The sequence below is a fragment of the Drosophila erecta genome, unplaced genomic scaffold (assembly GCF_003286155.1).
Source record: "Drosophila erecta strain 14021-0224.00,06,07 unplaced genomic scaffold, DereRS2 tig00000000-arrow-pilon, whole genome shotgun sequence".
Lineage (NCBI taxonomy): Eukaryota > Metazoa > Arthropoda > Insecta > Diptera > Drosophilidae > Drosophila > Drosophila erecta.
The window spans coordinates 119,345-143,218 of NW_020825194.1; the positions used below are offsets into that span (position 1 = coordinate 119,345).

Consider the following 23,874-nt stretch of genomic DNA (forward strand, 5'->3'; position numbering starts at 1 on the left):
TGTTTCATTTTAGCTTTACATTTGTATGGGCTTTCAATTCTTGTTCACAATAATAATCAAATGCAAAAGAGTATGAATTAAAATAGCTGGAAGGCCAGCTAAGAATCAAGCTTTGGATACAAATTTTTTCACCAGCCAAAGATGACAGATCATCTGATTTAGCTTGAATATTGTTTGTTTTTTTAAGCGACTCCCACGAGTTTTCAATTTCAGTTGTCTGGATGAGAATAAACTGTTTCAAGCTCTCCAAGCTGTCATTAAGAGCTGAAGCGCAACTACAAAATGCGACATTAGTGGGCAGACGGCAACAGAGGGTATTTATGCCTAAGAGCTGGAGAGGTGGAATACCATTTACATGGCCTCAGCACTTTTAAGTGCATTTAGACATTAGCCGAGCAAGACAAAAATCTGAGAGTTGCCGAGGGGCTGTTTGCGGTTGCTTGTTTGCTTCCTCGGCCTTTCACAGTCAGGCCATTTGCCTTAGAATTTATTTCAATTGCTCTTAAACGAAATAAACTGTTCCGAATGCGATGTTCACAGTGGGTTAATATACGATGACGACGACATCATCACCTATAACGCGTCATTTGAAATTGAGCCCACACAGTGCGAGACCAATGGACAAATGAGTCTACATATAAACTAAAAAGGGGAAATTACAATGTTTAGTATTCTCTGGGCCTCGGAACGTAATGTCATATTATGAGTATAACTAATATTTTTCAAATTCATTAATAAGGAACCTGTAATAAAATTTGTATAATACATGTATTGATACATAACGTTATTTAAATTTATTTTATTATCAAAATTAAATTACCCCTTCTAAACAATTATTACATTGTTAATTCAAGTACCACTAAATGCCTTGCTGCTTCTGTTAAGGCGACGATAACGAAAAACCGAATCCGATTTGTTTTCAAAACTTATCAGCATTAAAAATACAAACTTTAATTCCACAAACTAGCAGAGCAGCAGGCGCCGTGAAAATAAGCCACACCTGTTGCTGCTCCTTTTTCGCCCGTAAAGAAATCATTAAATTTCACTTAAGTTGTTCAAGGAGCCCTAGACAGCGCTAGACAACACAGACACCGACAAAAACAAATTCGTGCTTTGGCAGGGTGCAAGAAGTTTCCAGTGCGCCGACAACCAATCCCAGCCAGCGGCAGCAAGTGCCAACAAGTTCAGTTTTTTGCTTTTTGTTTTCCATCTGGACATTTTCTGTCGGAGGCGCGTGCGGCTTGCATTTGCCAGCACTGCACTTTTCTTCTACTTTGCTGCAGTGTACCCTGTACCCGCCTGTCTTCCGAGTGCGTGCAAGTTGTTGCACTTTGCGCTTTCGACCCACATTTGTCTTTGGTTAGGATTTTCGCCCAGGATTTCCCTAGTCTCCTCTTGCTCGGTGCTTGTTTCTCCGTCTTTCCTTTCCTCCGGTTGTTTTTGCGTTAAGTATTTCCTTGTACCATTTTTCTTGCTCTTACTCTTACGCTTCTTTTATGCATTGCATTCTGTCATTGCACAGTAGCTGCAATTTTTGTCAAAGATTCAGCTGTTGCTGCTCCAGTTGTTAGTTATGATTATCAGGTAGATGCTGTTTTCTCTCTCCGTTGATGCTGTTTCGATTCCTTATACCAAATTCCAAGGTAACTTCCTAGTTAGAGCTGGTCAAATTGCATTGTTCACTGCATTTCGGTGCAATGAGTGACTTTTGTGGATATAGGCTATCGAAAAATATAGAGCATATTGTGCAATGAAATCCATGTACGTGTGTCTGTTGAGTTTCATTGGACTGCCATTGGTAACCCGTCTATTATTTAGGACAAAGAATATAAATTTCTTTAATAAAGAATTTCTTCTGTCGTATTGGGCGTAATGTATGAATTTCATTGTAGCCTTTGGGTCTGCATTACTTGATTTTCTCTTTAAAGTTTTTATTTCTATTTACGATTTATGCTTGTGCGACATTTGATATTTTATTATATTTTCACTAAGGCAAATTGATTTTTGCTTTGCATTTTCTGGCATATGTGTATTTAGTTTCTGTGTTATATTTGCTAGAGTATTTATTTGTGAATTCAATTAAATTTCTGTTTCAAATAAATAGCATTTCTCGCTCGGCATTTGCTGGTTTGAGTATTTGATAGCCAGGCTAGATAATTTCTTGGTCTGCTGACCAGATTTCAATTTGACTTATAGTCTGTTGTCGGTTTGCCCGATGGAAACCATTCGTTGTTTTTGCTATTGTCATCGCTCCCCAAGCACGCGTATCTTAGGGATTGCTGGGCATGCGACACTGCTACAGCTAACACATGTTTGGCTAAATAATTGGGATTTCTGCCATTGTGGGCCCCAAGTATTCGGGATTTTTTCTATCTCGATGTCATCCGAAATCGGGCATGTTGCCAACCAGTGCCAATTTATCCTTTCATCCATTTGGTCGTACTATTAAAGTTGTTCTTTTCTTTAGTCATGAAGATACAAATGAGGATCAAAAAAGATCATCATGTGCAAAACTTATTCCAAGTAGGCAATCATAATTACACATGTACGGGACGATAGAAGGTGGGCGTAAAGTTAAGATTAGATAGATGAATAAATAAAATAAAAGTAATACATTTTTTATCAATTTATTTAAATATAACTTGTTTTTACTTATTTCTTTACTTTTGATGGATTTATAAAAAAATTAACAAAGTAATTTATAAATAAAAATAAATAAATGATATGAGCTAACGGATAACGACTTTAAGCTAGCAGTTTATAGTTACTCTCTGTAGTAATAGGCGTTTATTCAATTAATCTTTCTCGCTTGCGCAGCCATGAAATGCATATCATGGCCTAAGCATTACTAAGTAAATTGGTCTGACTTAATGATATGATATGAGGAAAATCATAATAATAATAAAATCATAATAATAAAATCAATAACGGTACATTGATTAGTATATATGTATGTAGTATAGGCTCTCTCTTTTAGATGTGCCATTTATATCATTAATTACTGTTTGTGCTTGCTTAAAAGAGAAATCTTCCAGTGCTTGTATAAATAAACACGACTCGAAAACGACAACCGAAAATAAACAGAAGTATAAAAATAGGGTCAGCGGTTTACGAATCTTATGCCAATTGCTGCTGGCAACGGAAGTTTGCATGATACCTATCTTTAGCCCTATTTTATTCCCCCTTTATTTAAATAATAGAAAATTAATATTGATTAAAGATTATCGTTGTAATTTACCACTGAACCAAACAAAAAAAACGTTACTTTGCCAATCTTTTCGTTTTAGGTAAGTTAGTTGTGGTTGGTATAAACAGTTGTGAGCATGAGAAAATTTGTAAGTGAACACCACTCTTCTATTTTAAACTTAAAAACTAATATTGTAAGTAGATTTAAGACAAAAATGTAAATGTAAAAATGCATAGAGCATTCGAAAACATTCGGTGTTTTAAGAAAGCATCAAATAAATGTTATTATCTTTCCTGCCTGTCAGTCCGTTTGGTCAGAAATATTCCTTAAATATTTATCATTGCATGACCAAAGGAAAGCCTCGTCAGTGCGCTGCCCGTTATTTGTATATATATTTTTTTTATTTATTTAGATTTGATTTCGTTGTACAATAGAACATTTGTTGCCGTTGCAATTGAATTTCAAATATTTGCACTACAATTTCTCAGCGTGCCATATATAAATATATGCACTTTCAATTGTGTTGTATTAGCAGTCTATATATTTTAAATTCCCGCATATACACTCGTGTTTAGTCAGTATTTTAGGTAAATTCCATACCAATCGCAATAAATAAGGGTAAAAAATACATTTCTGAGGATATCTTAACAATCCTTCTTGCAAACTATAAATAGACTTTTAACAACAAAATTATATTTCTGTCATTTATAGAAGAATAACAACCATGATGATAAATCAAAATAAAATCTTTTCAGTTTTTCCCGGCTTTTTCTCCAGCCATTTTAAAAATAGTTGTTTATATCAATGTGCTACCCTTAATATAAGTATTGAGTTTCTGGTGCGCTTCGTCACTGCGTTCTATGCCGTCCTCATTGGTAGTTCTGCATTCCTAAAAATGTTTCCTTTTCTCGTGATAGCTAAACAAAATATTTACAATATATTTATGTTTTATGTTCATGGACTGGTCTAGATTTGTTAGAGCACCATTGGCGGATAATTAGTTATATTTTCATTTATTTATTTTGTTTTGTGCAACGGTAACTGGTTAATTTATTTTTTATGTGTAATTAAATGTTACTTTTTCTTATTTAGAGCGATTATTAAAATTATAGCTAAAATTATAACAAAGCTCCAAAACACACAATATCCCATGGTTGAAGATATATTTGGCCAACCTAAATGTTCTATCGAACTATCAATTTCAATAGGCAGAAAGAAAATTATAAAAAAAAAACAAAATAATCAAACAGTTTTATAATTAAAAACATGGTAAAGAAAAACCTTTCAAATTTGATAGAAACTGAGGAACTCTACCATAAACATGAGACTACAAGCGTATTTAGACATCTAAAATTGTTTGTCCTAAATCAATTTTATGAGATAAAATATTGATTAGTATCTCTAATTTCCATTGTAATGGAACGTTATTATATTTCCGGATGTGGTTAATTGCAAAAGGGGGTTATTATTATTAAGTTAAAATAGGTATTTTCAATCCTCTTAATCTAACACTTGTGGCTCATAAAAAATGATTTTTAAGTTTTTGTGGGAAATAGTATACTTAATATTTATATTAAGTGTTGTTTTCTTTAGCCGCATAGCGTGGGTTGACTTTTGGTCGGGTCGTTTGGTTGGAGCGTGGCCAAGTTATGCACTTCTTGACGCCAAACTAAAAATAAATTGCGACACAAAAATTTAAACAATAAAAATGTATACGTATATATGTATATGTGTGAATGTGTGGTTAATATAAATCTCTAATAATCAGAAAGACATTTTTCACGCAGCCGTTACAAAGACAAGTTAATGTGCGTTTTATATATTGATGTATTAACTAAATTAGAAATCCCTGTGGAACGTGCTTTCAATACATTTATGAATTATGAGTTTTATAAGGGCAATATTTTTACTTATTGCAATATCAGGACTTTTCTTCACTATATTAGATATAGAAAAAAACACAATATTATTTATGTTGTTCACCAAAACATGATACCAGTGACCCCAAGTATATCATGCACATCGGGGAACAGAGGCTAAATCAATTTGCAGCTTTCAGCAGACAAAAGTCTTACTGGAATCTTCAACTCCGTCTTAGTGCATCAGCTTAATGATGGGTTTGACTGCCTTTTAGCTAATGAACTTTTGGAGGCAAGAGCAGCAGCATAATGAGCTATTATAATAGCTGAGCTGCACAAGCTCAGTGCGAGAACTCCTTGGGGCCATGGAATATGGAATTAAGCAATGTCCATTTAGCATTTGAAAGGCTCACGTTTGACCCACTCTGCGCGTGCTGGTGGTAGTGCGGGTTAAGCTTGTGTGCGAGTTGTGGCACGGCTTTCAACAATATTCTTCCTCATAGGTTTCACACGTGCGCCAATTTATATGCAAGTCTTAGCTCCTTCGGCTCCGTGGAACATTTAGCTTCTTTTGCCTGCAGCACGTTGCTAAACGATTCCGCTCTTGAGTGCAATGAGGTTGCTCTTGCTGTCAGACCCACTGTTAACCTGTTTAAATAGCAATCGTCTTCGAAGATCAGAGAGCTTTGGATCATAGTTATTGCGTAAACGCAGTCGAATTAACCGACTGGCAACTGTACGGTGTTTAAGACAGGGCAGTCAAAGGTCATATGTCGCGTTATAAAATTAGTCAATAAGCCATAAACTTAGTAGAAGAAAATACTCCTTTCTAAGTGAAGTGCGGAAAATAAAATTTTAATGATCTGCTGTTCCAACTGTGGCAATTTGTATCCGCGTTCAGAGAATACAAAAACTGGGAAACAAGGATTTTTTTTGGTGTCTTTGCAAGGGTGCCGAATCACGTGTAAATATTTTTGCACAACTGCTGATGAACGTAATGTATTTAGTTGTACGTGCCGCTACTGGCAGAAGAGCGCTTGGCAATCGCAATTTGAAGTTATAATTTATTTAAGCATCCATTAAGGTGCACATATTGATGATCCCAGAGTGTTCATGGTCGGGCGCTACTTGGCTAACAGAGTGCAATTGCTACCTCGACAACTCCCGGGCAATTACTTTTGAGTTATTCGGCTTAATAGAAATTCAGCAAGCGTGCCTTGTTTGTCTTGTTCCAGCCATTACCCCCACTTCTGGACCTCCATCCACCGCGCTTTGTCCCCTCTATCCAATCCCAAGACTCACTTTGATTTTCATAAGTAAATGTCGGACGTCCTTTTTCGCCTAGCCGACCTAACGAACTTGTCTCCAGAGCAAACTTTGGCGGTGGTGGAAAGGGAGTCGAAGAGCGCTGAGCGTTTTGAGAATCGATTATGAATTATTTGAGCTCTGCGAAATGACTTATGAGACACAAGAGTCCAATGGGCCTACAGTGGCCACCACACAAAGCTGGGCAAGTTATCATTCTTACATGTCGCGAAGCTTGGAAATAAGTGGGGGTTGCGTGATATATTCCTTGCTTTGTCCTCCGTTCTGACCAAAGGGATACTTCGCTTTTGTTAGCATTTTGACACACTAATAAATTTAACGAAGAACAAGAAAGAAGGCTAGTTTTGGCAAGCCGAAGCTAATATACCCTTGCAGTAATTATATATTAAAAAAGAAAAGTTTACCGAATGAGAACAAATTATGGTCAAAACAACGAAGTTTTCTTTTTTTTTTTCTTTTCTTTCGGTTTCTTTTTTTTTTATTATTATCCACTAATTTTTGTGGTGAAGTCGTCCGATTTTTACCAATTTAAAACCAAAATTATATATTGTCAAAAAAAGTGCTGCATTCCGAATTGAAAGGCTTTATGTTTAAAACAATTTAATTTGTGTTCTTTTTATTCCTTTGGCAGTTATATTATATAATAGTCCGATCAGCCCTGTTCGAGCTTATATACCACTTGTAATAAAAAAATTTCATGGTAACTTTACAGCTGAAGAACTAGTTTGCATAGAAACGGAAAGATTAACAGACAGATAAACAAATAGTAAGACAGTAGAACAGAAGGACAGGTCATTTTTGTTTACTGCGTTTCAGACTTCCGATTGAAATCAAAATACCCCCTTTGACAGGGTATAAAAAGCGCCACGTATAACAAAAAATTTACATTAATTTTAACACATTCTTTTCAGTGATTTATGACCTCGTTTTGATGAATTTCCCATTTGGAATTTAATTCAATGCCAATATTATGCTCAATTCACATATATTTACTTACAATGAAATTTAACTTTTCCTTCCTCTCTTTTGCTTTCAGGTAAGTTTGCACTACGAGGAAAAAGAAAACGTAAGTCGGAAATATTTTGGCCATTAAATTATTTATTAATTACCCCGGGGGACGGCAACCAGCAGAAAGCGGGCAACTTCCTGCCTATTTTCGTAAACCTTTTAAGTAATTAATAATGCGCAACATAATCGATTTTCATACAAATTAAGATTTATTTGGCCGTCAACAAAAAATACTTACAAGAGCAACCGAAAACGGCCAATTTATTTTCCCCATTTGCGCATTTTTATAGTGCAATTATCATTCCCCCATTTGGAATGGATCACACTCACACCCTGCATAAAACTCCTATAAATTAGTTAAACAAACTGAAGAGAAAAGGAAAACCACAACCCTAACTGCTTATATTTGAACAGTTGATTAATCGACAAACGCATAATGTTTTGCTAATGTCTTTCCTGACTCAAATAGCGGCGTATGTGTGAAAATGGGGCTTTTGTTTCTCTTGGTGCTTGTAACCAATGCTCAATTAAGTCATTGCTCAAAGTGTCATCAATAGGCCCGTAATTGGAAATTAATTGCCAGCAATTTTGGACCTGCGTTGAGTAGATGACATTTGTTACAATGGGATAAATGGCTCTATTGAGAGAGCGTCTCCTTTTCGTTTATCGGGTATCTCCTTCCTAGTCCCGATTTCTTTTGTTAAGCAGTGCAAGTAAGAACAAAACTCGTTAGTTTGTCCAACTTCAATGTAAACTTGTTTTGTAATGAAGTACAGCGTATGCACCACCCTCTTTGGGTCCAAGCTATTTGTTTATATGAAGCTCGTCGAGAAGAAAGTATAATTAATTTAGGAAGCTAAATTCATAAGCCGAGGTTAGATTCCCATGGAGCTAAAATAATTAATCCGTAACTCAGACAATTTAACGAATTACCAAATACGGTAAACCAAAAAAAACAAGGAATCTATAACATGCTGATCAAAACAGATATACTTTATGTGTTGCATAATAATTTCCTTTTGAATTTGTAGTGTGTGTGTTGATAAATGAGTGAACTTTTGGAGATTTCGAATACAAATAAGCAAAATGAAATTTTTATTATTATTAATTTATTATATTTTATTATATTATTTTTTAATATTGGTTTTGGCCAACTTGTCGCTCAGCCCTCGCAATAATATATCTTTCCTGCAAGCTCCCCGGCAATCCAATTTTCATTTGCAGTGTCTTGTGTATGCCCCACCGGTTCACTTTCCATCGTTTATTTTTCACTTGCTCTTATTTTTTCTGTCTTTTACCCAATTATGAAAAGAAATTATTAAGTGCGGGCCTCGCTAAATTAGCGCGCAATTGACTGTGGCCAGGGGGATTTTTGGTCGGGTCGAGGAAGTGGGGGTGGACACGAGACAGCCACCTTTTCCTAACTAAGAGGAGTGTGCTATGCCTTTGGTTTTCTCGAGTATGAACGCCAGACTGAGGCTCTTGCCTGTTGCTTCAAAATGTTCGCCACATTTCTAGGCAAGACGCCCCACGTATGTACTATAGTCAGGAAGAAGATTATAAATGGCGCATATTTTGTGCATTTCATTTGCCAGCCAGCATGTAGCATCTTCCTAGTACGGTGGCTTGCAGCTCTCCATTGTCCCATGGAAGGGAAGATGTGTATGTGGCTGAGTGACGGTTGATGGTGACAATTCAGAATGAAGGCGGGGAGAGTCGAAGGCATGGCAGAACTCCCAGGCACTTTTATTCAACAGGTGGCGTTGGTCAAAGCTATTTTGTTGGTAATACGGGGAATGATTGCTGAGAATTTCTATGCATGTTGCTTGGAGGTATGCCAAATGCTGTGGGTGCTTGTCTTGGTGGCACGGAAGCAAAGTCATCATTTTGGGTTATCAGAGCGAGCCAAGATGGATGTTTAATTGACCGCAAATAGAAACTGTAAATAGTGCCAACGAAAGATTTTACTCCCCAAACAGTTATCGTTGCTAATAGGAAAATTGCGCTAATGATAGAGTTTCAAAATTAAAAAAAAAAAAACAAAAATATTTCTCAAATTGTGGCGTGACAGCTTTTTGCTGATTGAGCACGTTTTTTTTTATATCGTCTTTACAACACAAATAGAAAAATAAAGTAAACAAAAATATAAAATAAGAAAATATATAGGAGATAGAGTAGGCGTGGCAATCTTCTGAAAACGAACTTACTTTGCATAACTTTAACTTAATTCATCTATATATGTTCACACATAGGTTCGGAAACGCCTCCTCCTACCTTTTTGTATATATATATTCATAATAATTTTCAAAATTTAGGCTATCCAAGTACTAGAATAGTTAATTTTTCGTGAGTTAGCTACAAATTCGAAACTATAAATCCGCTTGTTTTTCTATAGTTAAGCTCCACCAAACCTCAAAAGAACGGCGCATAAATTTTTGACTTACAGCGCAAAAAATATAAACAAATGCCAGGCAGCATCCTCGATCACGATCGCTTAGCAAATAAGCTTCGCAAAAGAAAAGGCAGACAAAGCAGTCTAGATCATCAGATAGAAACAACACTATGCATAAGGGAACCGAACCTCTTCAGCTAAATATTTATGCATGAGTTGAAAAATAATGTAAGCAAGAAACACATTTGACCATTTCCGATTACTTGGAAATAACTAGAATGTGCTCTTATTGTTTGGTTTTTAATGTATTCACGAGCGTCTTGAGTCAAATGGAATAAAGTTTTGCATAACAAAGTTTTAAATTTTCTGCGGAACATGATGATGCTTGCGATCCTATTTTCTGTTTATTAGTGGTCTTTATATTTCCATTCTTATTTCTCCGGTTGTGCTTAGTATGCGAATCAGCAGACAAACATTTGGAGTCAAAATGCATTAAGAATACTTGCTGCCTTCCACGATCATGGGCCCTGGAATTTTCATTTTACTGCAAGACTTACATTTGTGGGTGGAAGTTTCTCGTGGAAAACCACCTAGAAAAGCAGTCAGTCAAGCACAACAAATTCAAAGGCAGTCTGGTAATCAACTAAGTGACACGGATACGCACTAAGTGCCTTTAATTGCTGTCTATCACTGGCTTTGACTCACTGGATCAGCGATCAGGCCGTAAAGGTATCAGACCCCTTTCTGATGGTTCTTCAATAACTATTTCCGCTTCAATTCAATTATGACAAAATTAGGTGGGTGGTGTGAGTGGGTGGCGTGTTAATTACGCTTTGCGTCATATGCAGGCGGACAGCCCGCTGACAGGACAATTTTAGAGCCTTCATATGGGCAAAATTTGGCCCTCTTCGTTCCTGTATATCTCTATCAAAATCCCGTATCAACTTTTCCGCACGGCTACGCGTTTTCCCCGCCATGTGTGTGTAGGAGCTTCTCACATTGTTTGGCGTTTTATGAGCATGAAATTAAATTAATTAAAACTACACGTCGTCTCACTGTTTTCCGCACCCAGCAACACACGCTCTTCTCATAAAAAGGAGCAAAGCTGTCGGAGTTGTGTCAAACTTGGGCGTATACACACTTTCGAGCTGCAAAAAGGTTGTCCGCACCGGCCCTAATATATATCCTTATATATCCTCCTCTTATATATCCTTATTCTGCGGGCTTGGATGGATTTGATGGCCATTCCACGATTCCCAGCAGCAGCCTTGCCCTGACCCTCATATCCATTCACCTTACTGATATTCAGGTTGAAACTAAGGCTTTTAATTTTTTTAAAGAGAATCTTAAAGAAACATTGTGAAAGCTTCTTAAATTATGGAATACTTGCTCGCATATTTCAGTGTAATTTTTGTCCAATTCAACTCATATTTTCTATTCAGCCGGACAAGTGAAAACGCTGTGAACTGCAAATGAACCGGATTAAGTTTTAGCTCCACAAAAAACGAAAAGGTTAAAAGATATAAACGCAAAGCCAGCCAACTAATTGCTGATATCTGTGCTTCGTGCTAGTGTGCGTGCAAGGACCAAGCTGGCTGGCATTCACACATATACTACTGTTGTGCATATATGCGGTTGTCAAAGGTGCAGCTCCTAAAACTCAGGCCATTCAACACGTCACCAAGGGCTTAACTTGTTGCACCAAAAGCCATGGCGTTGGGCTGAAACCTGCACTGTCCATTGGATGACCTGGCGGATTATACCTCCCAGGGCCTTTAAAAGGTTTCTGCCAAAAGGGCCGAATCATAAATAATGTAGAATGTGTAAATGCAGCACGTTAAACACGTTTTCTGTCAATTTAATTTGTAATTAGTCACGGCGGTCGTTAAAGGCTCCTCCTGAGAGACCAGAGAGGCCAGTTAGCTGACTGCTTCTTGACTTTAATTGAAATTGGCAGCTGCTAACCCGCAACCCGAAAGCCACCTACTTGCACGTGATTTCGTTGCTAATTATTGTGTGAGGCTTCGGGGAGCACGACCGAAGTGTCATCATCCATCTCCTCCAGCCACGGCGCTCAGGTGCTGGCCAGTCTACGTGCCGCAAAATTCACTTAGAGCTGTCTCCCTGCATTCAGTCGCTTCTATTAATAGTCGCATGCTAATCAGGCATTAACAATGGTTCCGTTTCTTTAATTTGCATTGTATTGGTAGTGTTTTGAATCGGCTAGGTGAATAAGTATTTTGTTCTTCTTTCTCACAAGAATAATGTTCGTGCCGTCATTTATTTACTACCTGAATATCACTCAGGTGATGAATATGAGCTATGTATATACATATGTATGAGTAAAACAGCATGTGCTATCAAATATCCATTACTCAGCAAAATGGTGTGCAAGTGAACGAATTCCGAGGTCCTAACTTGTATGTATTCGTGAACATACATGGTTGGCTTTTGATGCTGATCAATAATATGTGTAGAACACACAATGATAACAAATAACACATGTACATACGAGTATGAACTTTATTTACTCAATAAGAATCATACGGTAAAAACTAAATTTCGCTTTACATACATATGTAAATTCTTGCAAAGAAAATTCGTAAAAAGAATCTTAGGCAAGTTTCCTTTTCTTTTTCCGCCGGCTGATATTTGGATGAAACGCAACTAAAATTCTCTGGAAAATGAAGCGCTCAAATCGACCTAGCAAAAACATGCCATAATAGTGTGTGAGGCAATAGCAAAATATACATCCATACATATGTAAGTGTGTTTCGCTCTCGCCGGCCGGCAGCCGCCAAAGTTGCTCGACAAGATTTTCCACTTCCAACTTAGTAATGAGCTCATCACCTGTAAGCGCTCGATCAGCTGTGCCGTAATAACACGTCTTCCCGGAATCTCTGCTACTGCGGGTTCGGAGTAGCGGCAGATAGGGCTCATTTTGAAGTCATTAATTTGACGATGCTAAATGAGAATTTATGTGTCTACTGCAGCGGCTCAGACCGGCAATTTCTCATGGACAAACATTTTTCAATGCTTGACAGAAAGACCAAAAAGAGTCACTTCGGGTCCCGCAACTTGTTCACGCTGTCCAGATGTCATTAACACTCGTTGCTCGGCATGACCAAAAATGTACAAAAAGTACAAAAAAAAAAAGAACGAAAACCACCAACAAATAAAAAATATACTAAACATGACAACTAAAAACGGAGGCTCTTATTAATAGCCAATTTTGTAGATGTGCACGTAAAAGGATCTACAAAACCCGAAGTTGTCTATCTCATAGACTTGAAGCTAAAAGTGGACCTTTTCTGTGTGATAAAGCGGTGTATTCTTTTCTCAGCAGAATATACATATGTATGTATATATGTATATATGTACATGTATACTTATAATTATTTTAACTTGCCGAAGCTGGATACCTTATTGTTATTAATTTCTATAACAATTCGCTGCTGGGTGTATGGACTTTTTTAAAGGCTCGTTTTTTTTTTAATTTCCACCAAAACGAAGCTTAATTAATTTCAGGCAAAATTAAAAAAAAAATTTCGTCCGTTCAATTTTGGTTGTAAACTATTCTTGATGTTTCAAATTTATTTCTGTACATGTTTCTTAAATGTATATTGGCTTAACAGCTGCTGCGGAGTCGTGGTTCAAGGCTGGAACCCAACTCAATAGTATGTGTAGGAGGTGCATACTAATTTCATTAAAATGTTTTGTTCGTCTCGAATTTTGGCACACGATTCCACAGACAAATTCAGCTTGGAGGGCTCTTTCGTGTTTTGTTTTCGTTTGGTTTTTGTTTTCACTGCTAGATATTGTTTGCTTTTGTTTTTCTGACTAATAAATTGCAAAGTAAGTGGATGAAAAATGAGTGCAAAACCAATGAGTGAGGTTACTTAAAAAGCACGAATCTGAAAGTATCTACTTTTATAATGGTCATATACTATTTGTTTTATTTATGAATTATTTATGAAGGATAAATTATAAATTCGAAATTATTCTTTCCTATAGGAGAATTTATTTTTTTAACATATTCAAAAGATTATTTGTCTCAGTCCTGAAGTAGAGTAAAAGAAAGAAATAATGTGGTGAGAAGAACTTAAGCTTCCCTTAAAAGCGGTGGAAGCTGATGCCCCAATATCGTCAGGTGTTTTCATTTAATTTGCGAAAAATGTTTGTCTGCAGTTGGCGGCTGGCCAAGATGAATGTGGAAAAGGTGTGTGGGTGCTCTATTTGGGACTGCATATGTGCGCTTGGTCCATAGAGCCCCATAGATAAAAATGATTGAAAGGTGGAATACAATGGAAGGAGGCAAAAAGCATAACAATGCCAGAAGGAGGATTAATTTTACCATTTGCCAAGAAATGAAGCTCTGAGTTTCAACCAAAAGGGGAAAGATGTCCGCGCAAAAGCTATTACAACACCTTATCGCTGTCGATTGCAATTGCAGTTTTGATTTCTGATGCAGACTTCAGTTGCTACTATAAGGTGTGGCCCAACAGGAATTGAGTTCCTTGTGAGTCTCCTGTGATTGCATGGGAAAAACCTAAATCCATTGTGCGTAGAAATTTTTAATTTCACATACTGTGCTGCCGTCTGTCACCCAACGAGTGCTAAATGATGGATGATGCTACTGGCCAGCCTTGGGTGCCCGGCTTAGATTTCGCATGCAACATTCTGAATGCAACGTGCACTGCGTGTCGAGGCACTGAGATAAATAATGTATATTACATTATTCGTTTGTTAAGTAAGGAGAATTTAAATTGACTGTTTCAACATCCTTGTCAATTTTGTTCAAATAAAACAAGAACTCAGTAAAGCAACACAATCCAGTTGATTTGGTTGCACCAATTTCAAAGTTTCTTCATGTAACGGTTGAATTGAGAATTTTACATGAGCGTTTTCAATTATATCATCGCATGGAACAAAGCATCAATTGCTCCTCATAACGCGATTTGTTGCTCAGTGCAGCAACTCGCTCTTGTAGCCACCTGAGCAGCCTTGCCAGCCGGTGGAGTCTTTCCCAAAGCCTGGTAAAAGTAGCGGCATTACAGCCATTTCACACACTGCCTACCGCCCTAGTCCTGCTTCTCCCCTTCCACACGTCTCTCTTTCTGAGTCAGCCAAATAAAAGCAGCGCAGCGCTTTAGTGTGAGTGGTAGATCAGATCAGAATGCAAAAAGGCGAAATCCGTCGACGATGTCCTGATGTAAAGCAAACAAAGGACGATGAGACTCAGAATGCCTGAGAGAGAGTAAGAGGCGGGGAAGGGGAAGGGGACAGACCGAGACTGGATTTTCTCCTCACTAGCTTTGCCTATTTCTTGCTTGTTGGTGCTTTCAGCACTAATGCAATTTGATGCGACGCAAAACCGCACACATGCACTTCCCAGAAACGCACACGCGCACATATGTGTGGGCCAACAAAAGCCACTGCGAAGGCGCCAGCACTAACAACAAATCCTTAACAGAATGGGATTTTCAACACATTTGCTTGTGCGTTCCATAGTTTTGGCGTAGCACGGATCCCGTTAAGTCCTCGGTCTGCCTGCCTACACGAATTGTCACCCAACTCCCTCTTTTTGAGCGGCAGATCAGAAAATGCATAGCTGAATAAAGTAAGTAGTATCCCCCATCTGTTATGCGGGGTCATATTTAAGACAGTGCTGTCAACGATCTGGTTTAAGCAAACGCCTAGTTTTTTTTATTTAATTTATTTTTTTTATATTAGTAAACTTTGCTTTATTTATGAAGCTAAGGATCATAAGTATCTTATAATATCAAAACAATTCTGATCCGACAACTGTCACCGTCGCTTCGCTTTCATTATCCTCCCAATTCAGTGAACTATTTTTATGCAAATGCACAAATTTCGCTTTCCAATTTTGCTGTCTTACCATTCACATTTTCCGTTCCGTTCCTTTTTTATTTTATCTTTTTGTGTTGCAACAAGTTCGTTTCGTTGTAGCATGCAACTTCTTGGCGTGTTTTTCTAGCGAATTAAGCCAACACCGAGTCTTGTGAGTGAAATATGGGCGTCATTCTTTGCATAAAGTGCAAGCTCAATATGAAAAAAAATCCCTGGTCACAGGCTGGCCTCGTCCTTTCTTGCTTTTCCACCAGCTCACTTTATTTACTTTCACTTGTCATGCTAAATCTGCACAATTTCTTGCCTGGATTTCGTTATTGTTGCTAGCCATCCGCTGTGGTTACGACTGCGGCAGCTTTGTGGCTGTGATTGTGGCTAAGGCTGGTGCTTTGGGTGGCTGAGATGGTAGTGGCCCTTCTTAGTGTCACAAATCTGAACGATTTGGTTTTTAATGTGAATTTTTCAGCCCCTGCCATGCAACAAGTGTATGAGAATTATTTATTTTCAAGTTGAAGGTAAAAATTATTTTTATGTTTTCGTATTTTTAAAGAATGTTATATAGAATTTTTGGTATAGCTTAGTAGATATGTATCAATCAAAAGAATAATTAATGACACGTCTATTAGAGTGTACTTTTAAATTTAGTATTTAGCAGCGCATGCTGTTCGTTATACGAAAATAATTCATATTTACGAACCAAGAGTCAGAGAAGAGCTGTACCGTTCATATTCGTACCAAATCAGTTGAAAGTTATTTACGCTATGGTATTTAAACAATTAATCGCCGGAGTTTGGATAGCTACCATAGTAAGTTTTAAGCAAATGATTGACAGCTGGTAGCTGTTTACCTTTTTTAAAGACTCCATTGATTATGCAAATTGATTGGAAGTAATTGTACTTACGACCAAGTTCAATGCTCTAGGCTCAGTACAGGTGAGTCAGCAGACAGAGGCTGAGTAAAGCCACCTGTTCATTAAGCATCCATCTTTGTGTTTGCGCAATATGCAATATCAGTGCCAAAGGCGTGGCGGTCTCCTCCCGATTCATTAAACTTACACTTGTAAATAGCGCAATTTTGTAGATCGTTTTTTAAAATTATTGTTCCCTCGGAAAGCCAAATGACCATTGTAAGGAACAGAATCTTGTTAGGACCCTGAGGTATGGACATTAGAAATGTTCAAAATTGCTGAGAAGAGATTGATAAGGCCGTCTGGTAAATTCAATTTGCTACATATTTATTTTTATTTGGTATTTTAGTATCTTGGCTCTGGTTTTTTTCCCAGTGGATGGTTCGTGCAAAAGTGGTCGCTTGGTTTGCTGCGCATTGGCACAGCTGCTGCAGTTATTGCTGCCGTTGCAGTTATAGCTTCAGTCGCTGTTGTTGCCTGCAGCTGTGGATGAGCCGCGCATGCTCGGTGAAGTGGAAAGCTCTACGAGGCGACGACGGGCCATGAACTTGTTGCAGGTTGCAATTGTGACAGTTGCGAGTTGTATTGTCGTTGCAATCCATGCTGCGTCTCACTTTGCTCCCACTGTTTGTCCTTCAACTTCGCTCAGCTGAACTTAACCGAATGATGTATAACTGCCGTTGCTGCTGCTGCTGCTGCAACTGCTCATTAATCATTGTTTTCGTGGGTGACTGGGCATCGCATCTCCCCTCAAGTCTAATTGTCCATGCAGCGTCGGAGGCAACCGCCCCGCTACATCGTTTCGCTTTCATTGATGCCACATTACATTTATTATCCTTCTCGAATGCCATGGTTGTCCACCACAAAACTGGACAAATTAACGCGTGGGAGCGGAAGGCACACCGCACAGCAGAGGGAGTAAAATCAGGATTCATATATGTATGTACATAGATCGAAAGGAAGCCAAGTATTAATGTGGTACTAAAGAGACCGTTTTTGTAAAATATGAAAATGTTTGTATAATTACGTAAATTGTAGCTGGCAAGGAGTTTTTAAAATAAGTGCTTTAGTTTTCTTATTAATTTTAGTACTAAATTCAGATGTGTGGTATTTATGGCAAGAGCACTTTCCACATCCAAGTGGTTTCCATGTGGCATGTCCATCTGGAAGTGCTTCCCTTCATCTGTCTGTCTCTCGATCCCTCGTTCTTCTTGGCATTCCCCCCTCATCGACTCTTGCAATTCCCGTTGCTGTGTCGCGTGTCAACATAAAAACCCGTCTACAATGTTGAAAAGTCAGTCAGCCAGCGTCAATTTCCGTTTGTTGTCGTCATTAAAATGCTAGACTAGCCGCGCTCCGTTGCACTTTCGCACTGCTTTTGATAATGACGGCTGCGCTTGTAACTGCAGGGGAAACAGAGTTGCGGAACAACAAATATGTAATGCTGAAAATCACTTAATTAGTTCGTCGAGCTGCCCATGTAAATGACACTTCTGTAGCACTTAGAGCAATTTACTGTAAAATGCGTAAACAAACTGACAGGCGGGTGACAATAAAGGCCATAAGAGCCAGGTATAGGGCCACAGGGATAAGTGGGATAAGAAAAAAATGAAATATAAATAGTTTTGTTATGTTTGGTTTTTTGGTAATCGATGCCGTTGACAAGTCATTGATTGTTGAGTAGGCGAAAGACGCATGGGATAGTTGTCTGGACCTCCCAAGATGCGTCGACAAAGGGGTGCCACTTTACTGACAAGTGAAATGGAATACTATATTTGTTTGCTCAACCCTTTTAAGAATGCGGAGCAGAGAACAACCGCTGATTTTGTAGTCACGGAATTCTGGACTGATGCATACGCCTTAGAACCGAAGCAGGAAATTGAAATATGGTGGTACTAGTGCGCTTGTCATGCAACAATTTTTATAACTTTCGCTGTTCTCTCTTTTTCCAAAACACATTTATTCCAATACTTCGAAGCAAAAGTTTCGACACAATGTGCCACTTTGTCATACCATTTTAATTTTTACGTGTTGCTTTACACTGAAAGAAGCTGAGCCTATTGTCCTCTAAAAGTATAAGTATAACACAGAACTGCACTACCAGCTAACCTATGATTTTTGGTGATTTTGCAACAAATATAGGCTTTGTTTCCTGTGTATGCCAGTCCCATTTCATTCATTCCCAGTTTCGTACTGAGTAGTTCGCTGCGCTCTTTATTTTGCTGCCGTTTTCTTTCAAAAAGTTTTTATTGGTTGAATGCAGGGTGTAGAAAGGGGTTAGCGGAGCAGGGAAACGGGAGACTACGCTATGATTTATTTGGCGCCCGAAACGAAAAGCCAAAAAGAAATGCAGCGCAACGAAATGAAGCCATCAAAAACGTTGACATCGTTACGCAAAAGCGGAAATGACAATGATGATGGGCGCCAAATGAAACGATGGTCACGCCCCCTTACGCCCCTTGTCCTGTTTTCGAATGTAATTCAATGCGGTCGTCATTTGTATGTGTGTGAGTGCCTGTGTGAGTAAAGGAGCAAGAATGTGCAGGGGGTAATTCCTGTGCTGGCTGCCATTAAAACGCGTGAAATTGAAAAGGGCGAAAAATTGCAATGCCAACGGTGAACTGAAACTCCAGGAAAATAGCGAAAAGTGATGGAGGGGGAGCAGGGGTGTCAAAGTTTAAGTGCCTGAAGGAAAGCTGCAACAGCTTTTTCATTGATTCGCTTGATTCGCAGCGAACCCAATGGTCATTGTTTTTACAAGCGGCTAAAGCCACTAACGAAAGTAAGTCAAGCCGTAACTGTACACACATATGTTATAAAAAGTGTAAGTCGTAGGACTATTTATCTTAAATTCGCAGATCATAAGCACTGATATTTTAATGAACACAGCTGTACGTAGTTTGAGCATATAGACCTACATATGTACATATGTACTTGACAGGGTTCTGCCAAAGACACTAGAATAATAAGATGCGTAACGGCCATACATTGGTTTTGCACTATGCAGCCACTTATTTGGTAGCGGCAGTAATTGCTCTCCTCCCGCTCGTATAAAATTGACAAAATGTGACATTACAATTGTAATGGGGTCGTATATTTATATGACCTTCGAGTCGACTTGAAATAATATATGTATGTATGCATGTATGTATGTATGCATGTATGTAAGTAGTGATGTATGTATGTATGCATGTATGTATGTATGTAGGTATGTATGTATGTACCTGCACAATATAGTAAAAATTGTCTTAATTAAAGCCTGAAGAATGTTTAACTTACTGTCGGAACACATAGTTATTGCCGCTTTGAATATTTGCTGAGGAAAAATATTTTCTAGTAGCCCTATAATTCCCAACTAGTTCTAGCGAAGACTGTAAGGCATGTCTTCTAATTTAGAGTCTTACCGGTCGAGCAGTGAGTGTAGTGTATGTGTAGTGTATGTACCGGTGTATGTACCGGTGTATGTACCGGTGTATGTATGCATGTATGTATGCATGTATGCATGCATGTATGTATGTATGCATGTATGTATGTATGTATGTATGTATGTATGTATGTATGTATGTATGTATGTATGTATGTATGTATGTATGTATGTATGTATGTATGTATGTATGTATGTATGTATGTATGTATGTATGTATGTATGTATGTATGTATGTATGTATGTATCTGTTACTTGCAGAAAGTAGTCAAAATACTTGCAACATCAAATTGGCATCCCTCTTGAACAAATAACCGGGCAAATGTTATTCATAAAAGTGCTTGAAATGTTATAATATTTATTTTAAAATATTTATTCATAAAAAATATTTAAAATACAATATAAAATTATTGTAAAGAAATTGATTACCTTACACTGAAAGGGATATATATTTTTATGTTTATTCGTATACAAAGTCCTACTAAATTAATCTCAGGCTGTAAGTAATTAAATAATAAACTATTATTTTATCATAATTATATTAGTGAGTGAAATAGTGAGGTCTTTAAAGTGAGTAAAAATTGTCTTAAATAAAGCCTATAAAATGCCTGAAACGTATTTGAAACGCATTGGCACAATGCCAACGTATGAATCAAACGTAAGAATCAAAATCTGTCCTGTTTTTTCATCCTTTTTTTAAATTTTCAACCTATCTTTTCCGTTTTTTTTTTTTGTCAATCTGTCCTTTTTTTTCAGAAAAAAATTGGCATCACTGATGCGTACAAGAGAGCTGCTGGCTCTAGAGCGCTCTCTCTCTCTGGCTCTTGAACTAAAATTCGAGAGAGCCTGGAGCCAGCTTAGAGCCAGCCCGAAAAAATCGTGTGCAAAAAATCGTATGGCGTTACGCATCTTATTATTCTAGTGTCTTTGGTTCTGCGATATTTTAACTAGTTTTTATTAATTTGTAGCCCTTATACACATGTATGCAGACCCAGCACTCTGTCCTTTAATCTTCAATGCCTATCCGACTAACAAACATGTGTCTTTTTTTCTGTTTGTATTCACAGGTAGCGACCATGATGTCCTGCCCCCTTCCCATGCAATTACCAATACCAATTCCTTCAATACACAAATCAGAATTTGCACCGGTTCACATCGGAGTTAAGGTAAGTTTATCCAATCTCACATTACATTAAACATGCCGGCAACATTCTCTCGTCCGCACTTCCTGCTTTCCTTTCCATTTCCTTTGCCTTCCGGGGACCTCTACTTAAACATTTGTATGCTTTCCATTAATAAATAGTAAATTAAGCGCATAAATGCGAAAATCATGCAAATCTGCTGGAACTCGATTGCAGAAAGTCAACAAGTGGGGCAAAATGCTAAAATGTAAATGTAGCCAACGAAGTGGAGCACACATACTCGGCGAACCCACACATGTCAAAGAGCCAAGTCTATTGTTGACATTATTGCAAAACATACACACATTGTATAGACCCAGAACAGATATTTACGTGAAATAATGTGCGGCACTAAATCAAACTGTTGTTGCCCAAAGATGGCGTCCCGTCGGCCATCTCCCTTCCGCCCCCATTTTGGATGTGCTTTAATACGAAGTGATCACATTTTAATGATACCGAAATGCACTTCACATTGTTTGTTTCTGCTGAAGAATAATGATGTCAAGCAGATTTAGATGTGGGGAAAGGGAGAAAGAGTTTTAAACATTCCCACGGATTGCGTCACGTTTGATAAATGCTGTTGAACATTTTTCTTGATATTGTTTGGGTGTCCTTCCTGTGCTCTTTTGCTTTTTATTTACTCATTTTTTGCCTCGCTTAAATGCTACACATAAATCTATTTTTGAATGAAAGCCACTCGCAGGATGCGTGTCGTATGCCCAATATTTCTTTGTCACAGGAGGGAGATTTTTGTACGTTCGTTTGTTTGTGGTTTGTTATCTGAAGAGGAAGCTGTGCTTATTGTTTGCATAATGGACGCTCGTTAGCGAGGGGCACCCCTCGGAGGGTATGAAATTTGGGTGCAGGGCGCTAAGTAAACAGATTCAAAAAAGAAAATGGGCTTTTCCAATATAAATGCGGTTTTAATTTCTGTTTCAATCCTTCGCTGCTGCTCTTTTCTTTTAATTGACAGCGCCCGGAGTTACCGTTTCTTTTTTCAAACCCTTGTGCTTGTGCTCTTTAAAAAAATTAAATTTTTCCAACAAAGCCACATTAACAACCTTGGTCACATCGGAGGATAAATATACTTTGTGTGAATTTTCTGTATGCGGTTTCTTGTGGTATGTGTGGAAGCTGCCATACCCAAATAGGAGAAAATTTAATTAAAAGGGACAAACAAATTTCCAAATAAAAAAAGGACGCGCAGCATCGGAGCTCACAATTGGATTCGAATAACCCGACTGCATGAAAATAAAAAATTACCCAGAGTCCTTTATACATTATCCATCAGCATCAGTTCAAAGGTTAACGAGCAGCCAATAAATCGCGATTTGTAAAAACATTGATAAAGGAAAACGACACTGGAGCTTAACCGCTGACAGATATCCACAATTATGAGCTGAACCCATACCCACCCAGCTCAGTCCGGTAAATATCCTGATCTGCCGACGCGACTAATTAAGGCAAATCGCAACACGCAAAGTAGTCCACTGATAACCAGTCCATAAAAAAGCAACAAAAACGGTAGGGACGAAAAAAATATTTAATATAAAACGGTGGACGGTAGAAAAAATCGGCTGAAATTAAACGAGCTCCCAGGTACCGCTGACTGCTGCTGTTAAACCCAATTTCCTGCCCCAAGGTGCCGGCGGTAGAACTTACACTTGACCGCGCAGCATAAATCATGCGGGGCGGTAGATCCAAAGGGACTGGTTGGGTGGGTTAGGCTGGCTAGGGGCATCTTCATTGGCCATAAAAAGGGCGTTAAAAAAATGCCGTGTAAAGGTGAGGCCGGAAAAATAATATTTAATAACAAAGAAATACGGGAGACAATGAAAAAGTCTGGTTTTTATGGGGTGCAACGTGAGGGGTGATTTGTACTTTCTTCTGCAGTTCTTTTTTAAGTATTAAATTTAGTTTTTAATGCCTTATTTGGTGATGAATCCGGAAAGGAACTTATTTTTATCTGACCAACTAAAAAACTCAAAGCTGCATTTTTGTACACTGTTAGAACCTACTAATCACGGAACAGATTCACGATTTTTGTAATACCCAAATGATATAGTATACTAAACTGTCCAAAAATAGTTAAGGCACGCGCATCCTAATGCTCGACTATACCGTTATCTCATGAGTCACAAATGATTTAAATGATAGAAATATGTATATCTTTGCTGTTTTCACAACTGGTTTAGTTTCGGATTAGAACGCATAAACAATGTTGGCTGATGTAATTTGTCTCGAAGGCCTTAAAGCTTAAGGAATTCCGGAACTCGCTTGTCCAGCCCACTCAAGTGTGCTCAGATATTCCCTTTGGCAAGTGAAAGGCAGATGATGATGCCAACACCCTGTACAATCCACTTTTCCCCACTGACAGAACAGAAATTGTTGCACTGGCGTCATATTAGGACAAGTACATTATAACATTTCAGCTTAACTTTCAAAACAATAATATAAGTGCATTTTCTTCTGTTATACTTAAATCAAAATACCAAGTACTTTCTAGTACTTGCGATCCTTAGCAACACGTGTTGTTTAATAATTATTGTGGTGATTTTCAGGCTCATGTTTTTTTTCAAGTGCTTATATAAGTTCTCGCTTTTCGACCACCTTTATCTCCCTTGGTTCATCTTCCTCTGAAGGTACTGGTATTTGTTTTTCTTATGCTGCTTATTATTAATTTAAGACGTGCTTTATTCCTCGACGAGGACGCATTGTT

At 38.0% G+C, this 23,874-nt stretch overlaps 1 protein-coding gene across 6 annotated transcripts in view; it reads left to right on the plus strand.

Moving 5' to 3' along the window:
- LOC6555371 (polypyrimidine tract-binding protein 1) overlaps positions 1–23,874 on the plus strand; it is a 156,801-nt gene that overhangs the window by 6,757 nt on the left and 126,170 nt on the right. For 2 of the 6 annotated variants that reach the window (XR_003407711.1, XM_015153659.2), the window contains exons 1-3: positions 3,288–3,335; positions 7,409–7,438; positions 21,042–21,140. Coding sequence is in view for 4 of the 6 variants with exons in the window: in XM_015153659.2 (XP_015009145.1) it covers positions 3,324–3,335; positions 7,409–7,438; positions 21,042–21,140 (141 nt within the window). In the remaining 2 variants the exon portion in view is untranslated. Of the gene's footprint in view, positions 1–3,287; positions 3,336–7,408; positions 7,439–21,041; positions 21,141–23,874 lie in introns of those variants that run through there. The other 4 variants (XM_026977694.1, XM_026977689.1, XM_026977697.1 and 1 more) reach the window with 3 other exon arrangements.